Below are 19,243 nucleotides of genomic sequence, written 5' to 3'. Positions count from 1 at the left end.
CTGCCTGACCAGGTGGTGGCGCAGTGGAGAGAGCATTGGACTGGCATGCAGAGGACCCAGGTTCAAGACCCCAAGGTCGCCAGCTTGAGCGCGGGCTTATCTGGTTTGAGCAAAAGCTCACTAGCTTGGACCCAAGGTCACTGGCTGTAGCAAGGGGTTACTCAGTCTGCTAAAGGCCCGCGGTCAAGGCACATATGAGAGAGCCGTCAATGCACAACTAAGGTGTTGCAACGTGCAATGAAAAATTAATGATTGATGCTTCTCATCTCTCCGTTCCTGTCTGTCTGTCCCTGTCTGTTCCTCTCTCTGTCTCTGTAAAAAAAAAAAAAAGAAAGAAAGAAAAAGAAAAGAAAAGAAAGAAAACACACACACAAGATACAACATAGAGAAAGATGGGTACAGGGGACTCCCAGTCTCTAGGACGGAGAGCCCAGCTCTCTGCAGCCTCATCATATTCATTCGTGTCTTTGGTCATGAAGCACATTAGCAGAGATCTGGGTCAAATTAACCTAGAATGGATTCAGGTGCAGAGAAAGATAATTAATAGCTTTCAGGTATTTAAGAAAAGTCTATAGGGATCAGCTGCTTTCTTTAAATAATCTTATCAGTGCTGCAGGGGCAGTGTTCTGCCCACATACGTCTTGGTGTTCCAAAGTCCACACCAAAGACTTGTCTGTCTCAGGACAACAGTCTAATTCCCAGCCATTTTCCGACACGCTTGGTCTTTATTTGAGTAAATATTTTTAAAACCTGGAAAGTTTTCTGTCAATGAAATCTTAGTGAATAACACATTTATTTCTGGTCATTTTAGAAAGAATTAGGTAGGTATTACTAGTAGGTAGTTATTACTGCAGAAGGTACATTAAGAGCTATAAATAAATGAATCTTGAAAGTTTACCCAACGATGAGCAGGTCTTATTACTCCAGGGAGGAAAGCTCCTGAAAGAATTGGTATCTTTCTGTTTTAGAGCTCACGTCTGATTTACCCAACTCACTGAATCTGCCCAGTGTTTCAGTGAGAGGCGCCTCAGGTAATAAGCAACGTGGAAGGTCCATTTCACCCTAGCAGCCACCGGGCGCTTCACACTTGTGACAGGTCAAGCACAGGAAGCTGATGTGCGGCTGATGTGCTCCCGCCTGAAGCAGTGTGTCCAGCTGCGCTGTGAAGTCAATCACTCACAGCAGTTGTATAATCATTGTATTTGCCTCTGTGAAAGTCATTACCTGGGAATGAAACAGCCTCCGCTTTGCACCTTCCCCTGGAATAGATACTGTACTCTCTGGGGCATAAATTCTGATTTCCCTACCAGTTCCACAGAGATTGGCTTAGGCAGCAGGGTTTAGAAAGGGCTTTGTCAGACCTTCGTTCTGCCATCTGTGTGTCACTGCGATGGGCCTCTCTTTATTCTCCTGACTCCAAGACACTCTCCTTGGCATCTAGTTACCTTCCAGGTAAAATTCCAACTACGTATTTGTGTTCTTCTTGAGTCTCAGCACAGTCAACTCTGCCTTAATATTCTATACCTTCCTGTCCTCCATCTGAATATTCCTACCCTCAAACATCTCCATAATTTGTCTGGAACAAGCAGTGTCTGTGCTACATCTGTACATCCTTAACGGTTATTCCTCATAGAAAGAGGCAGCTCTGCCTGACCAGGTGGTGGCACAGTGCATAGAGCATCAGCCTGGGACACTGAGGGCTCAGGTTTGAACCCCTTGGTCACTGGCCTGAGCACAGGCTCATTCAACTTGAGCACAGGTTCATCAGCTTGAAGCCCAAGGTCGCTGGCTTGAGCCCAAGGGGTCACTCACTCTGCTGTAGCCCCCCACCCCCGTCAAGGCACACATGAGAAAGCAATCAATGAATAACTAAGGTGCTGCAACTATGAGTTGATACTACTCATATCTCTCCCTTTCTGTCTGTCTGTCTTTCCTTGAAGAAAGTGGAGTCTCCCACTTCTAAACTGAATTCCTAGTCTACTTAGCTGAGACTTTACAAAAAAGAAAACTTAATAGTTTGAGGGTATTTATTTTATTTTTATAGGTGGATTAAGAATATAGTAGGGGTTAAGAACTGGTTGTAAGGTCGGTGGATAATGGGGGATGGTCACGTGGGGAACCCAGACCCACGAACTTTGGCTAGGACCGCCCACAACCAAGCTTGCCAAAAGAGGCTTCGCAGGAACCCTTTGGAAAAAGCGACCGTCTGCCAGCCAGTGAGATTTCACCATGTCATATTAGCTTGAGGACCCTAGGGACCCTTTAAATTCTCCCATGCGGTTTAATTCTTGCAACTTCCCTGGCCTCCATCTTTCGTCGGGGCCGGGGAACCTCGCCGGGCGAGATGCGTGCTCTGTACTCAATAAAGCCTTTTACTATTCCACACTTCGTGGCTCCAGCCCCTTCCTTCCTTCTTGGTGGGGAAAATACCTTACACTGGTGAAGTTTTCTTTTAATGTCTGGGGTGCTTTTTTCAAGGCATTGAATCTCTACTTCAGATACATTGTTTCGTGGCCTGACTAGATATGAGGATTGAGTGCATTAATATTTATCCTTCTAGAAATCCATTGACTACTTAATTATGTAGAACTTGACTAGGTATAAATGAGGTGACTCAAAAAACTTACCAGCAAATACTAAAGACCTGTGAAATACTTTACATTGTGTTAAGAGGAGTAGGTATAGCCTGACCTCTGGTGGCACAGTGGATAAAATGTCGACCTGAACACTGAGGTTGCCCGTTTGAAACCCTGGGCTTGCCTGGTCAAGGCACATATGGAAGTTGATGCTTCCTACTCTTACTCTCTTCTCTCTCTCGCTCTCTCTCTCTCTCTCTCTCCTTTATAAAATGAATAAATAAAATCTTTAAAAAACAGAGAAGTAAGGTGTAATAGATGTTTTACTAGAAACTTTTACTTAAAAGAATCTTGAAAGTTTTTGAGTCCTTTTCCAAAGAGTGTTAGTGATTTAGAGAATAAGTGAAAGGAATTTAGAGGTACCTGAGTGAGTTTTTGTGTAGGTGCTGACTAGTGATGACATTCTATTTTTACTAGACTTCTATTAATTGACAATTCAGTTTCTTTTTCCTTTAAGAGTTGGTTCATGCTTGCTTTCTCTCTGATTTCATCAACTTCCATTGAGCATTAAATGCTGATCCTAAATTAGTAGAACTATTTTTTAAAGAAAATCAGTGAGAGGAGGGGAGGCATAGACAGACTCCCCCATGCCCCTGACCGGGATCCACCCAGCAAGCCCACTAGGGGAAGATGCTCTGCCCATCTGGGGCCATTGCTCCAATCAAGCTTTTCTTAGTGCCTGAGGCAGAGGCTATAGAGCCATCCTTAGTGCCTAGGCCAACACACTTTAATAGAGCCATGGCTGCAGGAGGGATGGAGAGAGGGGGGGGGGGAAGGGGTGGAGAAACAGATGGCACTTCTGTGTGCCTTGACTGGGAATTGAACCCAAGATATCCACATGTCGGGCTGGCGCTCTACTGCAAACTGGCCAAGGCCTAGAGAAGCAGTTTTTAAGTGAACCAGTTAATCGGTCTGTTTCTGCATTTACAGTGGGATCATGAGACCTGGCCTCAATGCCATTCTGGGACCCACAGGTGGAGGCAAATCTTCGTGAGTATAACAGAGTATCAGTGAGTTTTTCCTTTACAGTTTTGATGTGCTTTTAAAGATCACTTTTACATGGGCAAGTATTGGATGAGTATTTGCTGCATGTCTAGTCTGGTTCCAGGCACTATGGACGGCGTGCAGTTATGTCAGCTGTGGTTCTGTCCTGAGGAGCAGGAAGTCTTACAGGGGTCTCAAATTCGCAGCCCCCCCGAACAATTTTGTGCAGCCCGCAGACTAATCCACAGGCTTACTTAATTTTATCCAAAATATTTTGAACTTCATGGATTAGTCTGCGGACCGCACAAAATTGTTCGGCGGGCTGCATGCGGCCCACGGGCCGTGAGTTTGAGACCCCTGGATAGGACATGATTAGGTGATTGGCCTACAGCTGTCAGCTATGATTTGAACTAAAGGAAAGGAAAAGGAAGGGGACAAAATTGAAAGTGGGGAGATGGATCAAAGGCATCAGTGAAGCTTGATTCTCAGTTAAAGGAGCACATTACCTATGTTGGGACCTGTTGGGCAGATAAAATGTATTATGCTCACTTTGCTAAAGATGGCACTGCCCATGCAGAGGCCATTGCCCAGGTGATATTAATGTGTGTCTCTGTGGGCTGTGGGCAGGCAGGATCCTTGTAGCCTGGGGCTTGGTTTTAGGAATAAGCCTTTCCCACCCTTTTTGATGTGCGGTGGTACAATCCCATCATGCCTCAGATAAGTGACTTTGTATTAGAGACTTCTTTATTTTGTATATTGGATTAAAGGTTTTGATTTCTACACTGTAAAATAGGGGCAGAACAGGAGCTTGCTCTGTCTTGGTTCCTGAGATTAGCATTAGAGAGGAGAGCAGAGAAAGGCCACATGGAGGAGGTCAGGAGAAGCAGCCAAGATGGCAGAGTGTTGAGTGAGAAGCCAGTTTGTACAGAGTTTGTGCAGGGAGAAGGAAGGAGATGGGAAACAGAGGTGAATAAATATGGTGATCTAGAAACCTTTGATCCTAGGAAACTCGGGTAAGTCAATAGCTTTGTGAGCACTGAATGTGAGTGGGTTTTGGAGCCCAGTGTGTGTTTTTACTTGCCCGCTGGGTGCAAGCTAGGATTAAAGATGATGGCCCACCAGTTTTTGGCTCCGTTGTTTCTTTACCGACTGTCCAAATCCGGTGCGAACCTTCATGGGCCAGGCGGCTGTGATAGTGGCCATGGCTACTGCCTTTACAGGACCCCTAGGTCAGACAGCCTGGAGGGCAATTAGAAGGGTCTGTCCTGGATCAGCCAACACTGCCTCCCTTTTATGTTTTTGGGCTTTATTGTAGCATAGAGTAAAAATAAAAATAAGTAGTGAGAATATAAAAATATATACAAATATACTTGAACCAAAGAATTTCTTTTTTTGTTTTGTTTTTTTGTTTTTAGGCGAGAGAAGGGGAGATAGTGAGGCAGAATCCCACATATGTCCCAACCGGGATCCACCTGGCAACCCTATCTAGGGCTGATGCTCAAGTATCAAGCTATTTTTAGCACCTTGAGGTTTACAGACACGCTTAGACCAACCAAGCTATCTTCAGCACTTGGGGCCATGCTCACACTAATTGAGCCACTGGCTATCGGAGGGGAAGAAGAAGAGAAGGGGGGAGGGAGAGGGAGAGAAGCAGATGGTCATTTTTTATGCATGCCCTGACCAGAAATCGAACTTAGGACATTCATATGCCAGGCCAACACTCTTATCCACTGAGCCACTAGCCAGGGCCAGAATTTCTTGATCAGTTAATTTTCGGACTTAAGCAGAAGATGCATTCAGAGTAGCTGAGATGTAAAAACAGAGTTAGAGAAAAAAAAAATCTGTGTTCTTTTATAGGTTGTTAGATATCTTAGCTGCAAGGAAAGATCCACAAGGATTATCTGGAGATGTTTTGATAAACGGAGCACCTCGACCTGCCAATTTCAAATGTAACTCAGGCTACGTGGTACAAGTAAGTATTCATGGATTTCTATTTTAGATTTCCCTGGTTTTATGTGGTCAAGTTCCTTGGCAGAAGCTCAGTGTGCTTCCCATTGATTACATGACATGAGCATAGAACCAACTTTCTTTACCCTTTTTATAATCTCCCATAAGGTATAGAATAGTGTGAAATGAAAAGGTAGGGAGAATCTGGAATATGACCCTTGTAAGAATAATATTAACTCTAGTTATCACATTTCAAAAGATACCACTGTTTTACTTTTTTCCCTACCTTCACCTTTTTGTTTCCCATATTTTAAAAGGATGTTTGGCATATTCTTGTATAAAGCAGTTTGGAAATGTCTGCTAGTAGTACTCATAATTACCTGTGCTCTATTTGAATATACAAATAGGGAATGAGAATTATTCCATCAGGGTTTGCAGCTATCTCTATATGGAGTTATTATAATTTGTATAATTTTAAGTTCATTAGCTGGAACTTTCCCTTGGACTGTTTTTGTGGAGTAAATTATATATATTAAAGATTGATGCTACTAAACAATACCTGATATATCTTGTTAAAATGCCATTTTGTCCTAAGGATGATGTTGTGATGGGAACTCTGACAGTGAGAGAAAATTTACAGTTCTCAGCAGCTCTTCGGCTTCCAACCACTATGACGAATCATGAAAAAAATGAACGAATAAACATGGTCATTCAAGAGTTAGGTCTGACGGAAGTGGCAGATTCCAAGGTAAATGTGGAATGAAACCGATGGCATCATCACCAGCAAATAGGACCTCCCCTGTGTGGATAATGTAACTCGTATTCAGAAGTTTTCTGTAAAGTGTATCGTCAAAAGTGGCTGCTTCTTCTATGTACTTTATTGTTTCAGGTCTTATGTTTAGATCTTTGATCCATTTTGAGTTAATTTTAGTACAGGGGGACAAACTGTAGTCCAGCTTCATTCTTTTGCATGTGGCTTTCCAGTTTTCCCAGCACCATTTGTTGAAGAGGCTTTCTTTTCTCCATTGTATGTTGTTGGCCCCTTTATCAAAAATTATTTGACTATATATATGTGGTTTTATTTCTGGGCTTTCTATTCTGTTCCATTGGTCTGAGTGTCCATTTTTCTGCCAATACCATGCTGTTTTGATTGTCGTGGCCCTATAATAGAGTTTGAAGTCAGGTATTGTAATGCCCCCAGCTTCATTCCTTTTCTTTAGGATTGCTTTGGCTATTCGGGGCTTTTTATAGTTCCATATAAATCTAATTATTTTTTGCTCCATTTCTTTAAAAAATGTCATTGGAATTTTGATGGGAATTGCATTAAATTTGTATATTGCTTTGGGTAATATGGCCATCTTGATTATATTTATTCTACCTAACCAAGAACAAGGAATATTCTTCCATCTCATAATATCTTTTTTGATTTCCCTTAACAATGGTTTATAGTTTTCATTGTATAAGTCCTTTACATTCTTTGTTATGTTTATTCCTAGGTATTTTATTTTTTTTGTTGCAATCGTGAAGGGGATTATTCTTTTGAGTTCATTCTCAAATGTTTCATTGTTGGCATATAGAAAGGCTATTGACTTCTGTATGTTAATTTTGTATCCTGCGACCTTACTGTATTGGCTTATTGTTTCTAGTAGTCTTTTTGTGGATTCTTTGGGGTTTTCGATGTATAGGATCATATCATCTGCAAAAAGTGATAGGTACTAAACTCATGGACCTGGGCTTTAAAGAGCATTTTATGAATTTGACTCCACAGGCAAGAGAAGTGAAAGCAAAAATTAATGAATGGGACTACATCAGACTAAGAAGTTTTTGCTCAGCAAGAGAAACTGATAACAAGATAAACAGACAGCCAACTAATTGGGAAATGATATTTTTAAACACCTGCTCAGATAAGGGCCTAATATCCAAAATATACAAAGAACTCATAAAACTCAACAACAAACAAACAAACAATCCAATAAAAAAATGGGAAGAGGATATGAACAGACACTTCTCCCAGGAAGAAATACAAATGGCCAACAGATATATGAAAAGATGCTCATCTTCTTTAGTTATTAGAGAAATGCAAATCAAAACTGCAATGAGATACCACCTCACACCTGTTAGATTAGCTATTATTAACAAGACAGGTAATAGCAAATGTTGGAGAGGTTGTGGAGAAAAAGGAACCCTTATCCACTGTTGGTGGGAATGTAAAGTAGTACAATCATTATGGAAGAAAGTATGGTGGTTCCTCAAAAAACTGAAAATAGAACTACCTTATGACCCAGCAATCCCTCTACTGGGTATATACCCCAAAAACTCAGAAACATTGACTTGTAAAGACACATGCAGCCCCATGTTCATTGCAGCATTGTTCACAGTGGCCAAGACATGGAAATAACCAAAAAGCCTGTCAATAGATGACTGGATAAAGAAGATGTGGCACATATACACTATGGAATACTACTCAGCCATAAGAAATGATGACATCGGATCATTTATAGCAAAATGGTGGGATCTTGACAACATTATATGGAGTGAAATAAGTAAATCAGAAAAAATCAGGAACTGCATTATTCCATACGTAGATGGGACATAAAAGTGAGACCAAGAGACATTGATAAGAGTGTGGTGGTTATGGGGGGAGGGGGGAGGGGAGGGGGAGGGGCACAAAGAGAACTAGATAGAGGGTGACAGAGGACAATCTATCTGACTTTGGGTGATGGGTATGCAACATAATTGAACGACAAGATAACTTGGACATGTTATCTTTGAATATATGTATCTTGATTTACTGATGTCACCCCATTAAAAATAAAAAAAAATAAAAAAAATAAAGTGGCTGCTTCCTGTGACAATGAGAACAATAACCAGTTATATAATAGAGAGGTGGAAATTAGCCAGGAAAAGAAAATAAAAGACGACCGAATCCCGGAAGTGCAGTGTGTCAGTGTGGGCTAGCGTTCTTTCAAAGACCACGTGCCCCTTCCTGTGGTTCCAGCTCTTGATCCTCCCCCAACTAACTGTCTCATTCAGTGTCTGTTCACTAACTCTCCTGCTTTCTGTTTTCTCTTCACCCTTGTAGCTTTTCTTCCTCTCTTCCTCCTGGGAACTTGTTATGTTGCGTTGGAGATATATTTCATAAACAATGAAAATTCCTCTGTATTCACTTTGCTGTAGTTTGTGTTCTAAAATTATTTTCAGTGAAATCAGTGTGTATTTCTAGTTTGTGTAGCGTCCAAGGTCTTGTGGCACTTTGTCTCCCATCCCCCCTCCCCCCTTCCTGCCAGTGTTGCTTACAGACTGTCCGGTGCTGGGATCCCTTAGGTTTTATAGATGACAGTTGTGGGCAAGAGTGACAAAACCACTTCCTGTGTGGGCTGTTCAGGATCAGGAAGAAGCATTGAGATGAAGGAGTGAATATTTACAGTTGATGACTAGCCCGGAAGATTTGCTGGGAAGGCATTTGAAGCTTTTGGTGGGAATGAGATTTTCAGGTTGTCATGACTCTAGTTTAATCCCCCTGTGATATCCCTTTCTTAGAGGGGATGACAGTGTGGGATTCTGCTAGCTGCTGCTTCATATGATGCTTTCTGACAGTCTTTTACGTAAAATGTATTTTGCTGTATTTTATTTGGAAGAATAAGTCTGACCTGCTACCATTAACCTCTTATTTTTGTTTTTTGAGTGATTGGATGCCTTTGCTCAGGAGCTTTTTACTTAATTTTGTCTTCCCATAAGGTGCTTTCCATTCTTTATGTTTGGAAGTCATTGCCTGAGTTTCTTGCATGGATTTCCAGGGACAATAAGCTGAAGGCAGTTGTGACTTTCTTAGAATATATTTATGTGATTGACTGAATCCATACGTTAAACATGTTTCACATGTTATGAAATTTTAAACATAAAAGAATTATAGAGAGAGTAGTCTGATTACCATAGTAATGATATGGTTGTAGTATAATTAATATACTGGTATGATTCCTAATAACATTCACCTAGATTCCCAAGTTGTTAACATGGTATTCAATATGTCTTCAGCTTTTTTTTTTCTGAAATATTTTAAAGAAAGTTATAAATATCATATTTTATCTCTAAAAACTTATTTTTATTTACCTACAGTACTACAATACTATTACCAACTAACAAAATTAATAATACTGTATTTAAATATTATCTATATAGAGTTCATATTTATTTAGTTTTTCAGTTGTTTCCAAAAGCCTTTTATTGTGATTGCGGGGTGGGGGTGGCAGGGTGGAGGAGAGGTAGAGGAAGGTATAGGGAGATAAACGGTGATGGGCGGAGCCTTGACTTGGGGTGGTGAACACACAATACAGTGTACAGATGATGTGTTGTAGAATTATACACCTGAAACCTGTGTAATTCTGTTAACCAGTGTCACCCCAATAAATCCAATATAAAAAAATACCTTTTATAGATCAATTGTTATAGAATCTAATCAAGGACATGAGTAGCATTTGATTGTTATCTCTTCGAAGATTCTTAGTATAAGAATTGATGGCCCTTGGCGTGGCTCAGTGGAAAGAGCATCAGCCTGGCATATGGATGTCCTGGGTTCACTTCCTGGTCAGGGCACACAGGAGAAGTGCCCATCTGCTTCTCCCCCATCACTCTCCCCTTCTCTCTCTCTTCCCCTCCCACAGCCAGTGGCTCGATTGTTCTGAGTGTTCGCCCCAGGTGCTGAGGATAGCTCAGTTGGTCCAAGCATGTTAGCCTCAGGCACTGAAGATAGCTCTGTACTCAAGCATTGACCTCAGATGGGGTTGCAGGGTGGATATTAGTCTGGGTGCATGCAAGAGTCTGTCTCACTAGCTCCCCTCCTCTCATTTAAAAGAAAAAAGAATTGTTTTCTTCCTGCTCCCCAACCACACACAGTGACACTAACTGGTTCAAAGATTGAGACCCTGCCTTCTGAGTTGTCTGAAAAAGTGAGTCAGAAATTCTGTGGTGAGTTGGGGTAGAGACAGGGTCAGTTTTGCGAGCTTTATGGTGATTTAAGGAGTGCTGATGTGGATGGTGGAAACTGAACTTTCTTAGCTGCCAAGGCCCAGCTCTTTAGTACACTTGAGGACTTTTTTTCATGGGAGAGAGAGAGGGGGGTGTAAGGAGACTAATAAATTACAGGTATTGATCAACTTATGACCCATGCAATTTACGACCATTCAACTTTATGACCACAATCGCTAGCCACGACTTAAACCTGACGAACGTAAAAATAAGAAACAAAATGGTGTAGAGATGATACAAATGGCATAAAATAAACAAAGATAATTATGATATATAACAATAATGAAAGAAAATTATAATAAAGTATGACTTAAAAATTTTTATAACATCATTTCACAGTACTGTACATATAGCCTACTCAACTTATGACCAAATCATATTATGACAGGTCTGTCAGAACCAATCGTGGTCGTAAGTCGAGCACTAGCTGTATAGACCTTTCACCTAGCCCTCTCCTATCTTTATCTCCTTTGTTAGACTGTGATTTCACAGGGCCATGTCTGTAAGTTCTAACTTAGGATATTAAATCTAAATATCTGACTTGATAAGGAACATGTAGAATTGTTTAAAGCCTGCATGTGATACGAGGCTTAGCAACATGCCAGCTGTGAACTGAGCCTCAGCTTGCTTGTCTAAGTAGGAGAATCCCACCTCTTCTCCCAAGTACTCACTTATTTGCTGTTCAGAATAAATGAGGACATGAAATAAAGTGCTTCTACAAGGTTAGCTCGTGTTAGGAGCACCTAGTGGCTGTGGTTGTTATTGTTAATAATGATAACATTTGTGTGTTAGGTTGGAACTCAGTTCATCCGTGGTGTGTCTGGAGGAGAAAGGAAAAGGACTAGTATTGGAATGGAGCTCATCACCGATCCGTCCATCTTGTTCCTGGATGAGCCCACAACTGGCTTAGACTCAAGCACAGCAAATGCTGTCCTTTTGCTCCTGAAGAGGTAAGTGCTATGGGAACATTATCCTTACATTCATGCAGTATCTGATGACCTGCTATGTACCAGATATTGTTCCTGGTGTTGGGGATTCAGCAGTAAGCACAACAAACATTACTCTTTTCTTTGTTGGAGGGGAACAGTCAATTAACAAATACAAGTGTTTTAAAGAAACTGAAGCAGGGTAAGCGTGTAGGGAAGACGCATGTGGTGGGGGTGGGAAGTACCATATTATGCAGCAGGACACTCAGGGAAGACCTTGGTGATGTGCCATTGGAGCTGTAAGTGAGCTCTGGATGTCTGGAGCAAGAGAGTTCTAATTGGAGGGAACAGCCAATGGCCCTGAGTCAGACCAGTCCAAATGTGTTTGGAACTCAAGAGGCCTGAGGGAATGGAACCTAGTGGCCTAAGGCGAGTGGAAAGTTGATTTGTGAGTTAGTTTGTTTGGGCTGCCTAATGTAGTACTATAGACTGGGTGGCTTAAGCAATAGAAATTAATTTTTTCACAGTCTTGGAGGTGAAAAGCCCAAGATCCAGGTATCATCAGGATTGTTTCTTCAGAGGCCTCTCTCCTTGGAAGTAGTTGTCTTCTCACTGTGTCTTCAAATTGCCTCGGTATTTGTGTCCTGTTCTCTTGTTGTAAGAACACTAGTCTTTATTGGATTAAGGCTGACCTCTGTGACCTTTTTTAACCTTAATTACCTGTTTGAAGATTCATTTTTTAAAAATTTTTATTAATTTTATTTTATTGTCTTAACATGAATTCAAGTGTCCCACTCAATATAACACCCTCACCCTCCACCCCTGTCCCCCATTACTCCCCCTTTTCTCCCCTCCCCTTAGCTCCCTCCCCCCTTCCCTCTGGGACTTGCTGTCCTGTTATCTGTATCTCTGTTATGTATATATAATTTCACTAAACCCTTCACCTTCTCTGATCCCATCCTCTCATCCCTCTTCCCTCTGACAGCTGTCCCTCTGCTCCCTGTGACCCTGCCTCTGCTTTTACAGTGGTCCCTTGTCTATCATGGGGGTTAGGTTCCAGAACCCCCTGTGACAGGCAAAAACCAACGAAGTAGCGACCTTATATTTATTTTATTACTTATATATATTTTAAGGCTTTATAAACCCCCCACACTCTTATAAACCTTTCCCACACTGTAATTAATGTTTCCCACACTTATTTTATCACAAAAATAATTAAAATAATAAATATGTAAAAATACCATTATACCCCCAAATCCCAAGATATAGTGAAAAATCCACGATACAAAATTAGATATATACAATTTAAAAATGCACAATACAGTGAGACCGCGAAAAGTGAACCACGATATGGCAAGGGATGACTGTATTCTGTCCCTCAGTGCACTTTGTTCATTAGATTCCACACATAAGTGAGATCATATGATATTTGTCTTTCTCTGTCTGGCTTATTTCACTTAGCGTAATAATCTCTAGATCCATCCATGCCATCGCAAAACATAAGATTTCCTTCTTTTTCATGGCTGCATAGTATTCCATTGTGTATATGTACCACAGCTTTTTAATCCACTCATCCACTGTTGCAAATACAGTCACATTTTGAGGTACTGGGGTTTAATAATTTAACATATAAATTTTGGGGGATACAAAATTTAGTCCTTAATAGTTAGAATAGCACATGGGTTGGAATTGACTGGGCGGCAGGTTATAGACAGGCCATTGAAAAAGAACTCTGGCCTTTACTGTCCCTAGATGACATGGAAAGCTTTTAGAGAGTTTTAGAAGAGAGGCGTGGCAGCTGTGTAGAGAAAAGATGGCAGATAGGCAAGGGCAAGTGCAAAGCAATCAGACAAGAGGCTGCTTGTAGTAGCTCAGCTGAGATGTGACTGTGGTTTTGACTAGCATGGTAGTGGTGAGACTGTAAGAAGTGGGTTAATTCTGTATTTATTTTGAAGATAGACCCAACAGATTAGCTCATGAATTAGATGTGGGGTATATTGAGAGGATGACTTCTAGGATTTAGGGCTTGAAAAATGGAAGAATAGAGTAAAAGAAAAGGCATTTCTTTTTATCAAGAATGAAGGCTGGCCTGACCAGGTGGTTGCACAGTGGACAGAGTGTCAGACTGGGATGCTGATGACCCAGGTTTGAGACCCTGAGGTCGCCAGCTTGAGCGCGGGCTCATATGGTTTGAGCAAGGCTCACCAGCTTGGACCTAAAGTCGCTGGCTCAAGCAGGGGTTTACTCAATCTTCTGTAGCCCCATGGTCAAGGCACATATGAGAAAGCAATCAATGAACAACTAAGGTGTCGCAACAAAAAACTGATGATTGATGCTTCTCATCTCTCTCTGTTCCTATCTGTCTGTCCTTATCTATCCCTCTCTCTGACTCTTTCTCTGTCTCTGTAGAAAGAAGAAATAAAAATAAATAAATAAAATTTTTTTTTAAAAAAATGAAGGCTAGTCTGATTTGTGGTATTGCAGTGGATGGAGCATCAACCACAAATGCCAGGATCACAAGTTTGAACCCTGAGGTCACTGGCTCAAACCCAAGGTCACTGGTTGGATCCCTGGTCAAGGCACATATGAGAAGCAATCAATGGGTGCACAACTTAGTGGAACAATGTTGATGCTTCTTTCCTTCTATCCCTTTCTCTCTCTCTCTCTCTCAAAATAAATAAAGAAAGAAAGAAAGAAAGAAAGAAAGAAAGAAAGAAAGAAAGGCTGAGAGGATCATGTTATTTGGAGAAATTTCAAAAGTTAAGTTTGTTAAGGCCCTGGCTGTTTGGCTCAGCCAGTTGGCTCAGTGGTAGAGCATTGGCTTGGAATGTGGAAGTCCAAGGTTCGATTCCTGGTCAAGGCACACAGCAGAAGCAACCATCTGCTTCTCCACCCCTCGCCTTTCTCTTCCTTGACCTCCACAGCCATGGCTCATTCAAACAAGTTGGACCTGAGCACTGAGGATGGCACCAAAGTCTCGCCTCAAGAGCTGAAATAGCTCAGTTGCCAAGCAACAGAGCAATGACTCCAGATTGTCAGAGCATCACTGGAAGGGGGCATCTGCAGAGGTCTGTCTCACTGCTTCCCTGCCTCTCACTTAAAAAAAAAAAAGTTTATTGACATCTTTTTTGATATTAACTTTTTAAAAGTTTCAATCTTGCCCTGGCCGGTTGTCTCAGTGGATAGAGGTCAGCCAGTGTATGTACATCCTGGATTCAATTCCTGGTAAGGACACATAAAAGAAGCAACTATCTCCTTCTCTCCCTTTCCTTCTCCCCCTTCTCTCCCTCTTCCCCTGCCACAGTAAGTGGTTCATTTGGTTCAAGCAATGGCTGTGGGTGATGAGATAGCTTATAGGTCAGCCTCAGGCTCTAAAAATAGCTTGGTTGATTTGAGCATTAGCCCAAGACTGGGGTTTGTGGGTGGATCCCAGTTGGGGATGCATACAGGAGTCTGTCTCACTATCTCTCCTCCTCTCACTTAAAAAAAAAAAGTTTCAATCTTAGAGAAAAGACACAAGAATTGTGTTAAGAAAGTCAATGTCACTTAGATTTCCCAACTCTTAGCATTCAACTTTTGCTTTCCTTCTGCCCATGACTTTTTTTTTACATCATTCCCTATCATTTCTAAATTCTCTGGAGTGTTATTCTAAAACATAGGGACGCTTCTTTTACATTATCACATTGCACTCTCCAGCCAGGAATCACACTGATACTGTTGCTGTCATTCAATCCACAGACTGCCATCAGACCTCAGCAGCTGTCCTGAAAGGATCTCTTTCCTTTCTGTCTCAGGATCCTCTCCAAGAAATACTCTTTTCTAAGACTGAGCAGTTAGTTCTTCAGTCTTTCCTTGACTGTCACATCCTCACCCATCTTCAAGAGTACATTTCGTAGGGTGTCTCTGAACCTCGGTCCATTCAATACGTTTTCTCATAGTTGGATCAGGCCATGGATTCTTGGCAGGGACAACACAGAATGATGCTGTGTTCTTGGTGTATAACAGGGGTAGTCAACCTTTTTATACCTACCACCCAATTTTGTATCTCTGTTAATAGTAAAATTTTCTAACCGCCCACTGGGTATACAGTAATGGTGATTTATAAAGTAGGAAAGTAACTTTACTTTATAAAATTTATAAAACAGAATTACAGCAAGTTAAAGCATATAATAATAATTACTTACCAAGTACTTTATGTCAGATTTTCGCTAAGTTTGGCAGAATAAATCTTTATAAAACAACTTACTATAGTTAAATCTATCTTTTTATTTATACTTTGGTTGCTCCGCTACCGCCCCCCTGAAAGCTGGAATGCCTACTAGGGGGCGGTAGGGATCAGGTTGACTACCACTGGTGTATAACATCAGGGGCTGCATGGTTTTGACTTCTCCCATCATGGTTTATGTTTACTGTCATCATCTGGTCATGTTTGTTTCTGTGGGGTTTCTCTGCTATGAAATAACTGGTTTTCCCTTTGTAATTGATTAGTATTTAGTCAGAGGAGATAATTGGGCATTATGCCAACATCCTGTTCTTCATCAAATCTCCACATACAAGGTTTAGCAAATACACCACCTAGTGTGTCAGTGTAGTGTGACACAGTGGTGGTTTTCTATTTTTTTTTTTTTTTTTTTTTTTGTGGAACATTAGTTCCATTGATTGCTTTCTCATATGTGCCTTGATGGGGGGGGGGGGCTACAGCAGAATGAGTGACCCCTTGCTCAAGCCAGAGACCTTGGGCTCAAGCCAGCGACCTTGGGCTTCAAGTCAGTGACCTTTGGGATCAAGTCAGTTACCATGGGGGATCAAGCCAGTTACATGGGGTCATGTCTATGATCCCACGTTCAAGCCAGCAACCCCATTCTCAATCTGGTGAGCCTGAACTCATGCCAAATGAGTCCGCGCTCAAGCTGGTGGGTGACCTTGGGATTTTGAACCTGGGTCTTCTGCATTCCTTTGACATGCTATCCACTGCCACAGTGCCATTGCCTGGTCAGGCACTATTTTCATTATTCTTTTCTCACATTCTCCTGAAACATGAAGAAACATGAAGATGGAAAGATGTTAAGATTGTAGACATTTTAAGTTTGAGATGTCAATTCCACATGTAAGTGAAGATGCCAAGTAATGGGTCTGGGGTTTAAGTTCAGTTAGAGACTACATCTATGATGTTTTTATTATCTGTAACTTTGTTAAATTATGTTCATTAGAAAGATGATGACTTGATAAAAATACTGTAATTATTTTTCACTGTGTTTGGACTAGTTAGCACATAAGCATCTTTCTTCATTCTGGAGAGCTCTAGCTCAATCTTTCCCAAGCTCTACTGCACACTCATCACCTGGGGTCTTGTTACAATGCAGATTCTGTTCTTGCAGCTCTGAGGTGGAGCCCAGGATTCTCTATTTCTAAGTGGAGATATTGCTACTGATGCCATTGGTGCTCAGACCACACTTAGAATAGCAAGGCTCTCCGAACAATCCACTTCCCTGATTCCAGTCCTTTACTGACTCCTTATGGCCTACTGACTGAAGTTCCAGCTTCTGAATAAAAGGATTTATTAGCCTGACCAGGTGGTGGTGCAGTGGATAGAGTGTCGGACTGGGATGTGGAGGACCCAGGTTCGAGACCCTGAGGTCGCCAGCTTGAATGTGGGCTCATCTGGTTTGAGCAAAGCTCACCAGCTTGGACCCAAGGTTGCTGGCTTGAGCAAAGGGTTACTTGGTCTGCTGTGGTCCCCCGGTCAAGACACATATAAGAAAACAATCAATGAACAACTAAGGTGTCACAATAAAAAACTGATGATTGATGCTTCTCATCTCTCTCCGTTCCTGTCTGTCTGTTCCTATCTATCCCTCTCTCTGACTCTCTCTGTCTCTGTAAAAAAAAAGGGGGGGGGATTTATCATGGCCTTATTTTTTTTCTCCTGGCAGAGAGAGAGAGAGAGAGAGAGAGAGAGAGAGAGAGAGAGAGAGGCAGGAAGGGAGAGAGAGATGAGATGCATCAACTTGTAGTTGCATCAATTTAGTTGTTCATTGATTGCTTCTCATACATGCCTCAACCTGGGAGCTGAAGCCAACAACCTTTGAACACAAGCCAGCGACCTTGGGATCATGTTGATTGATGATCCTGTGCTCAAGCTGGTGAGCCCATGCTCAAGCCAGCAACCTCACCGTTTTGAACCTGGGTCCTCAGCATCCCAGGTTAATGCTCTATCCACCTCACTATCACAGGTGAAATATAGCCTTATTTTTTGATGCAGTCTCTTTCATTAGTCTCATCTCTCAAACCAACACTGCAATGACACTGAACTACTTGTGGTTTCCTGAATAGACCTTGTTATTGCACACTGTGTTCTGTGTGTTCCTTCACCTTGATTAGCCTTTTCCTTTGTGGCTTATTCCTACTGGGCCCCTTGACACTGTCTTATATCATCTTCAGACTAGGTTATAGTCTCTTATTTTATTTACAAGGGATCCTTAGCTACTTCTCTTCTACATTGTATTCAGATTTACTGACCTGATCCTCTTCAAGGCAGAACAAACTTGTACACATCGCTAGCATATTGTAGGTACTTAGAAAATGCTTCAATTGAAGTGATTCTTCTTATAAAATATATTTAGTAATAATAGTTTTTGAACAATGATTTTAGCTTTTGTTTCTTATATCCTTAAGTAGTAAATCCTGTGTAAAGGTAGTTTAGTAATGCTTTGGCCATGGGCCATCATAATGTAGCCCTGCATTTGCTAACTGTGACAACTTGGGCCAGTTGCATGACCTTCTAGACCTTGTCTATACAATAAAGGCTATAATACTGTTGGTACTGTCGGTATTGTCTTATGACTGCTTTGTAACAATATTGTAAAAATTCAGATATGGGTATTTTTAAAGCATTTAACAAAGGCATAGTAAGTAATCAGTAATGTTAATTGAATGATTAGAACAGAAGAATGAATTCCAATCCCTAAAGACTTGAAGACTTCAGCGATCAATGAGAGTGGGACTACAACCATTGTTTTAATATTCAGTCCATACTAAGTTCTCAAACTTGAGTATAGTTACAAGGTTTCTGGGTGCCTTTTTCTAATATGGATTCCATAGACCCAATAGGTCTGGGAAAACAGTCCAGGAATCTGCATTTTTAATTAATGTTGTAGTTGATTCTGAACTGTTTGTGGTCATTGAATTTAGGTACTCTAACTCTCTGAGAGATAACATGGGATGAGAAGTTAGTAAGAGAAAATCATGTTGAACTCAAAATAAATAATCTAAAGGCAGGAATCATTTAAAAAAATTAATGATGATTTGAGAGAGAGGAAGAGAGGGAGAGAAACATTGATTTGTTATTCCACTTATTTATGCATTCCTTGCATAAGCTGATTTTTGGCATATTGGGATGATTCTCTAACCAGCTGCGATACCTGTCCAGGGCAGTAATAAAGATTTTTGTTTGTTTGTTTGTTTGTTTGTTTGTTTTACCAAGAAGTATAAGACTCAGATGTTTAACAACTCATTATTTTCTCACTTCCACCTTAGGATGTCTAAACAGGGACGAACCATCATCTTCTCCATTCATCAGCCTCGTTATTCCATCTTCAAGTTGTTTGATAGCCTCACCTTACTGGCCTCAGGAAGACTAATGTTCCACGGGCCTGCTCACGAGGCCTTGGGATACTTTGCATCAGCTGGTACGGTTGCCTTTCCATGCAGTGAGATCCTTCATTA

General features: G+C 41.3%; 2 protein-coding genes across 8 annotated transcripts in view; one reads left to right on the top strand and one right to left on the bottom strand.

Annotated features, from left to right (window-relative positions):
- The window catches only part of HERC3 (HECT and RLD domain containing E3 ubiquitin protein ligase 3), an 809,237-nt gene that overhangs the window by 644,642 nt on the left and 145,352 nt on the right, over positions 1-19,243 (bottom strand). The gene's annotated exons all lie outside the window — the stretch shown is intronic.
- Positions 1-19,243, top strand: part of ABCG2 (ATP binding cassette subfamily G member 2 (JR blood group)) — a 122,996-nt gene that overhangs the window by 77,724 nt on the left and 26,029 nt on the right. For 6 of the 7 annotated variants that reach the window (XM_066384613.1, XM_066384619.1, XM_066384616.1 and 3 more), the window contains 5 exons: positions 3,567-3,626; positions 5,478-5,592; positions 6,163-6,315; positions 11,385-11,542; positions 19,055-19,206. In XM_066384613.1, coding sequence (XP_066240710.1) covers positions 3,567-3,626; positions 5,478-5,592; positions 6,163-6,315; positions 11,385-11,542; positions 19,055-19,206 — 638 coding nt within the window. The remainder of the gene's footprint in view (positions 1-3,566; positions 3,627-5,477; positions 5,593-6,162; positions 6,316-11,384; positions 11,543-19,054; positions 19,207-19,243) is intronic. The other variant, XM_066384617.1, reaches the window with a different exon arrangement.

The sequence above is a fragment of the Saccopteryx leptura genome, chromosome 5 (assembly GCF_036850995.1).
Source record: "Saccopteryx leptura isolate mSacLep1 chromosome 5, mSacLep1_pri_phased_curated, whole genome shotgun sequence".
NCBI classification, from domain to species: domain Eukaryota; kingdom Metazoa; phylum Chordata; class Mammalia; order Chiroptera; family Emballonuridae; genus Saccopteryx; species Saccopteryx leptura.
This window is presented reverse-complemented; position numbering and strand designations above follow the sequence as displayed.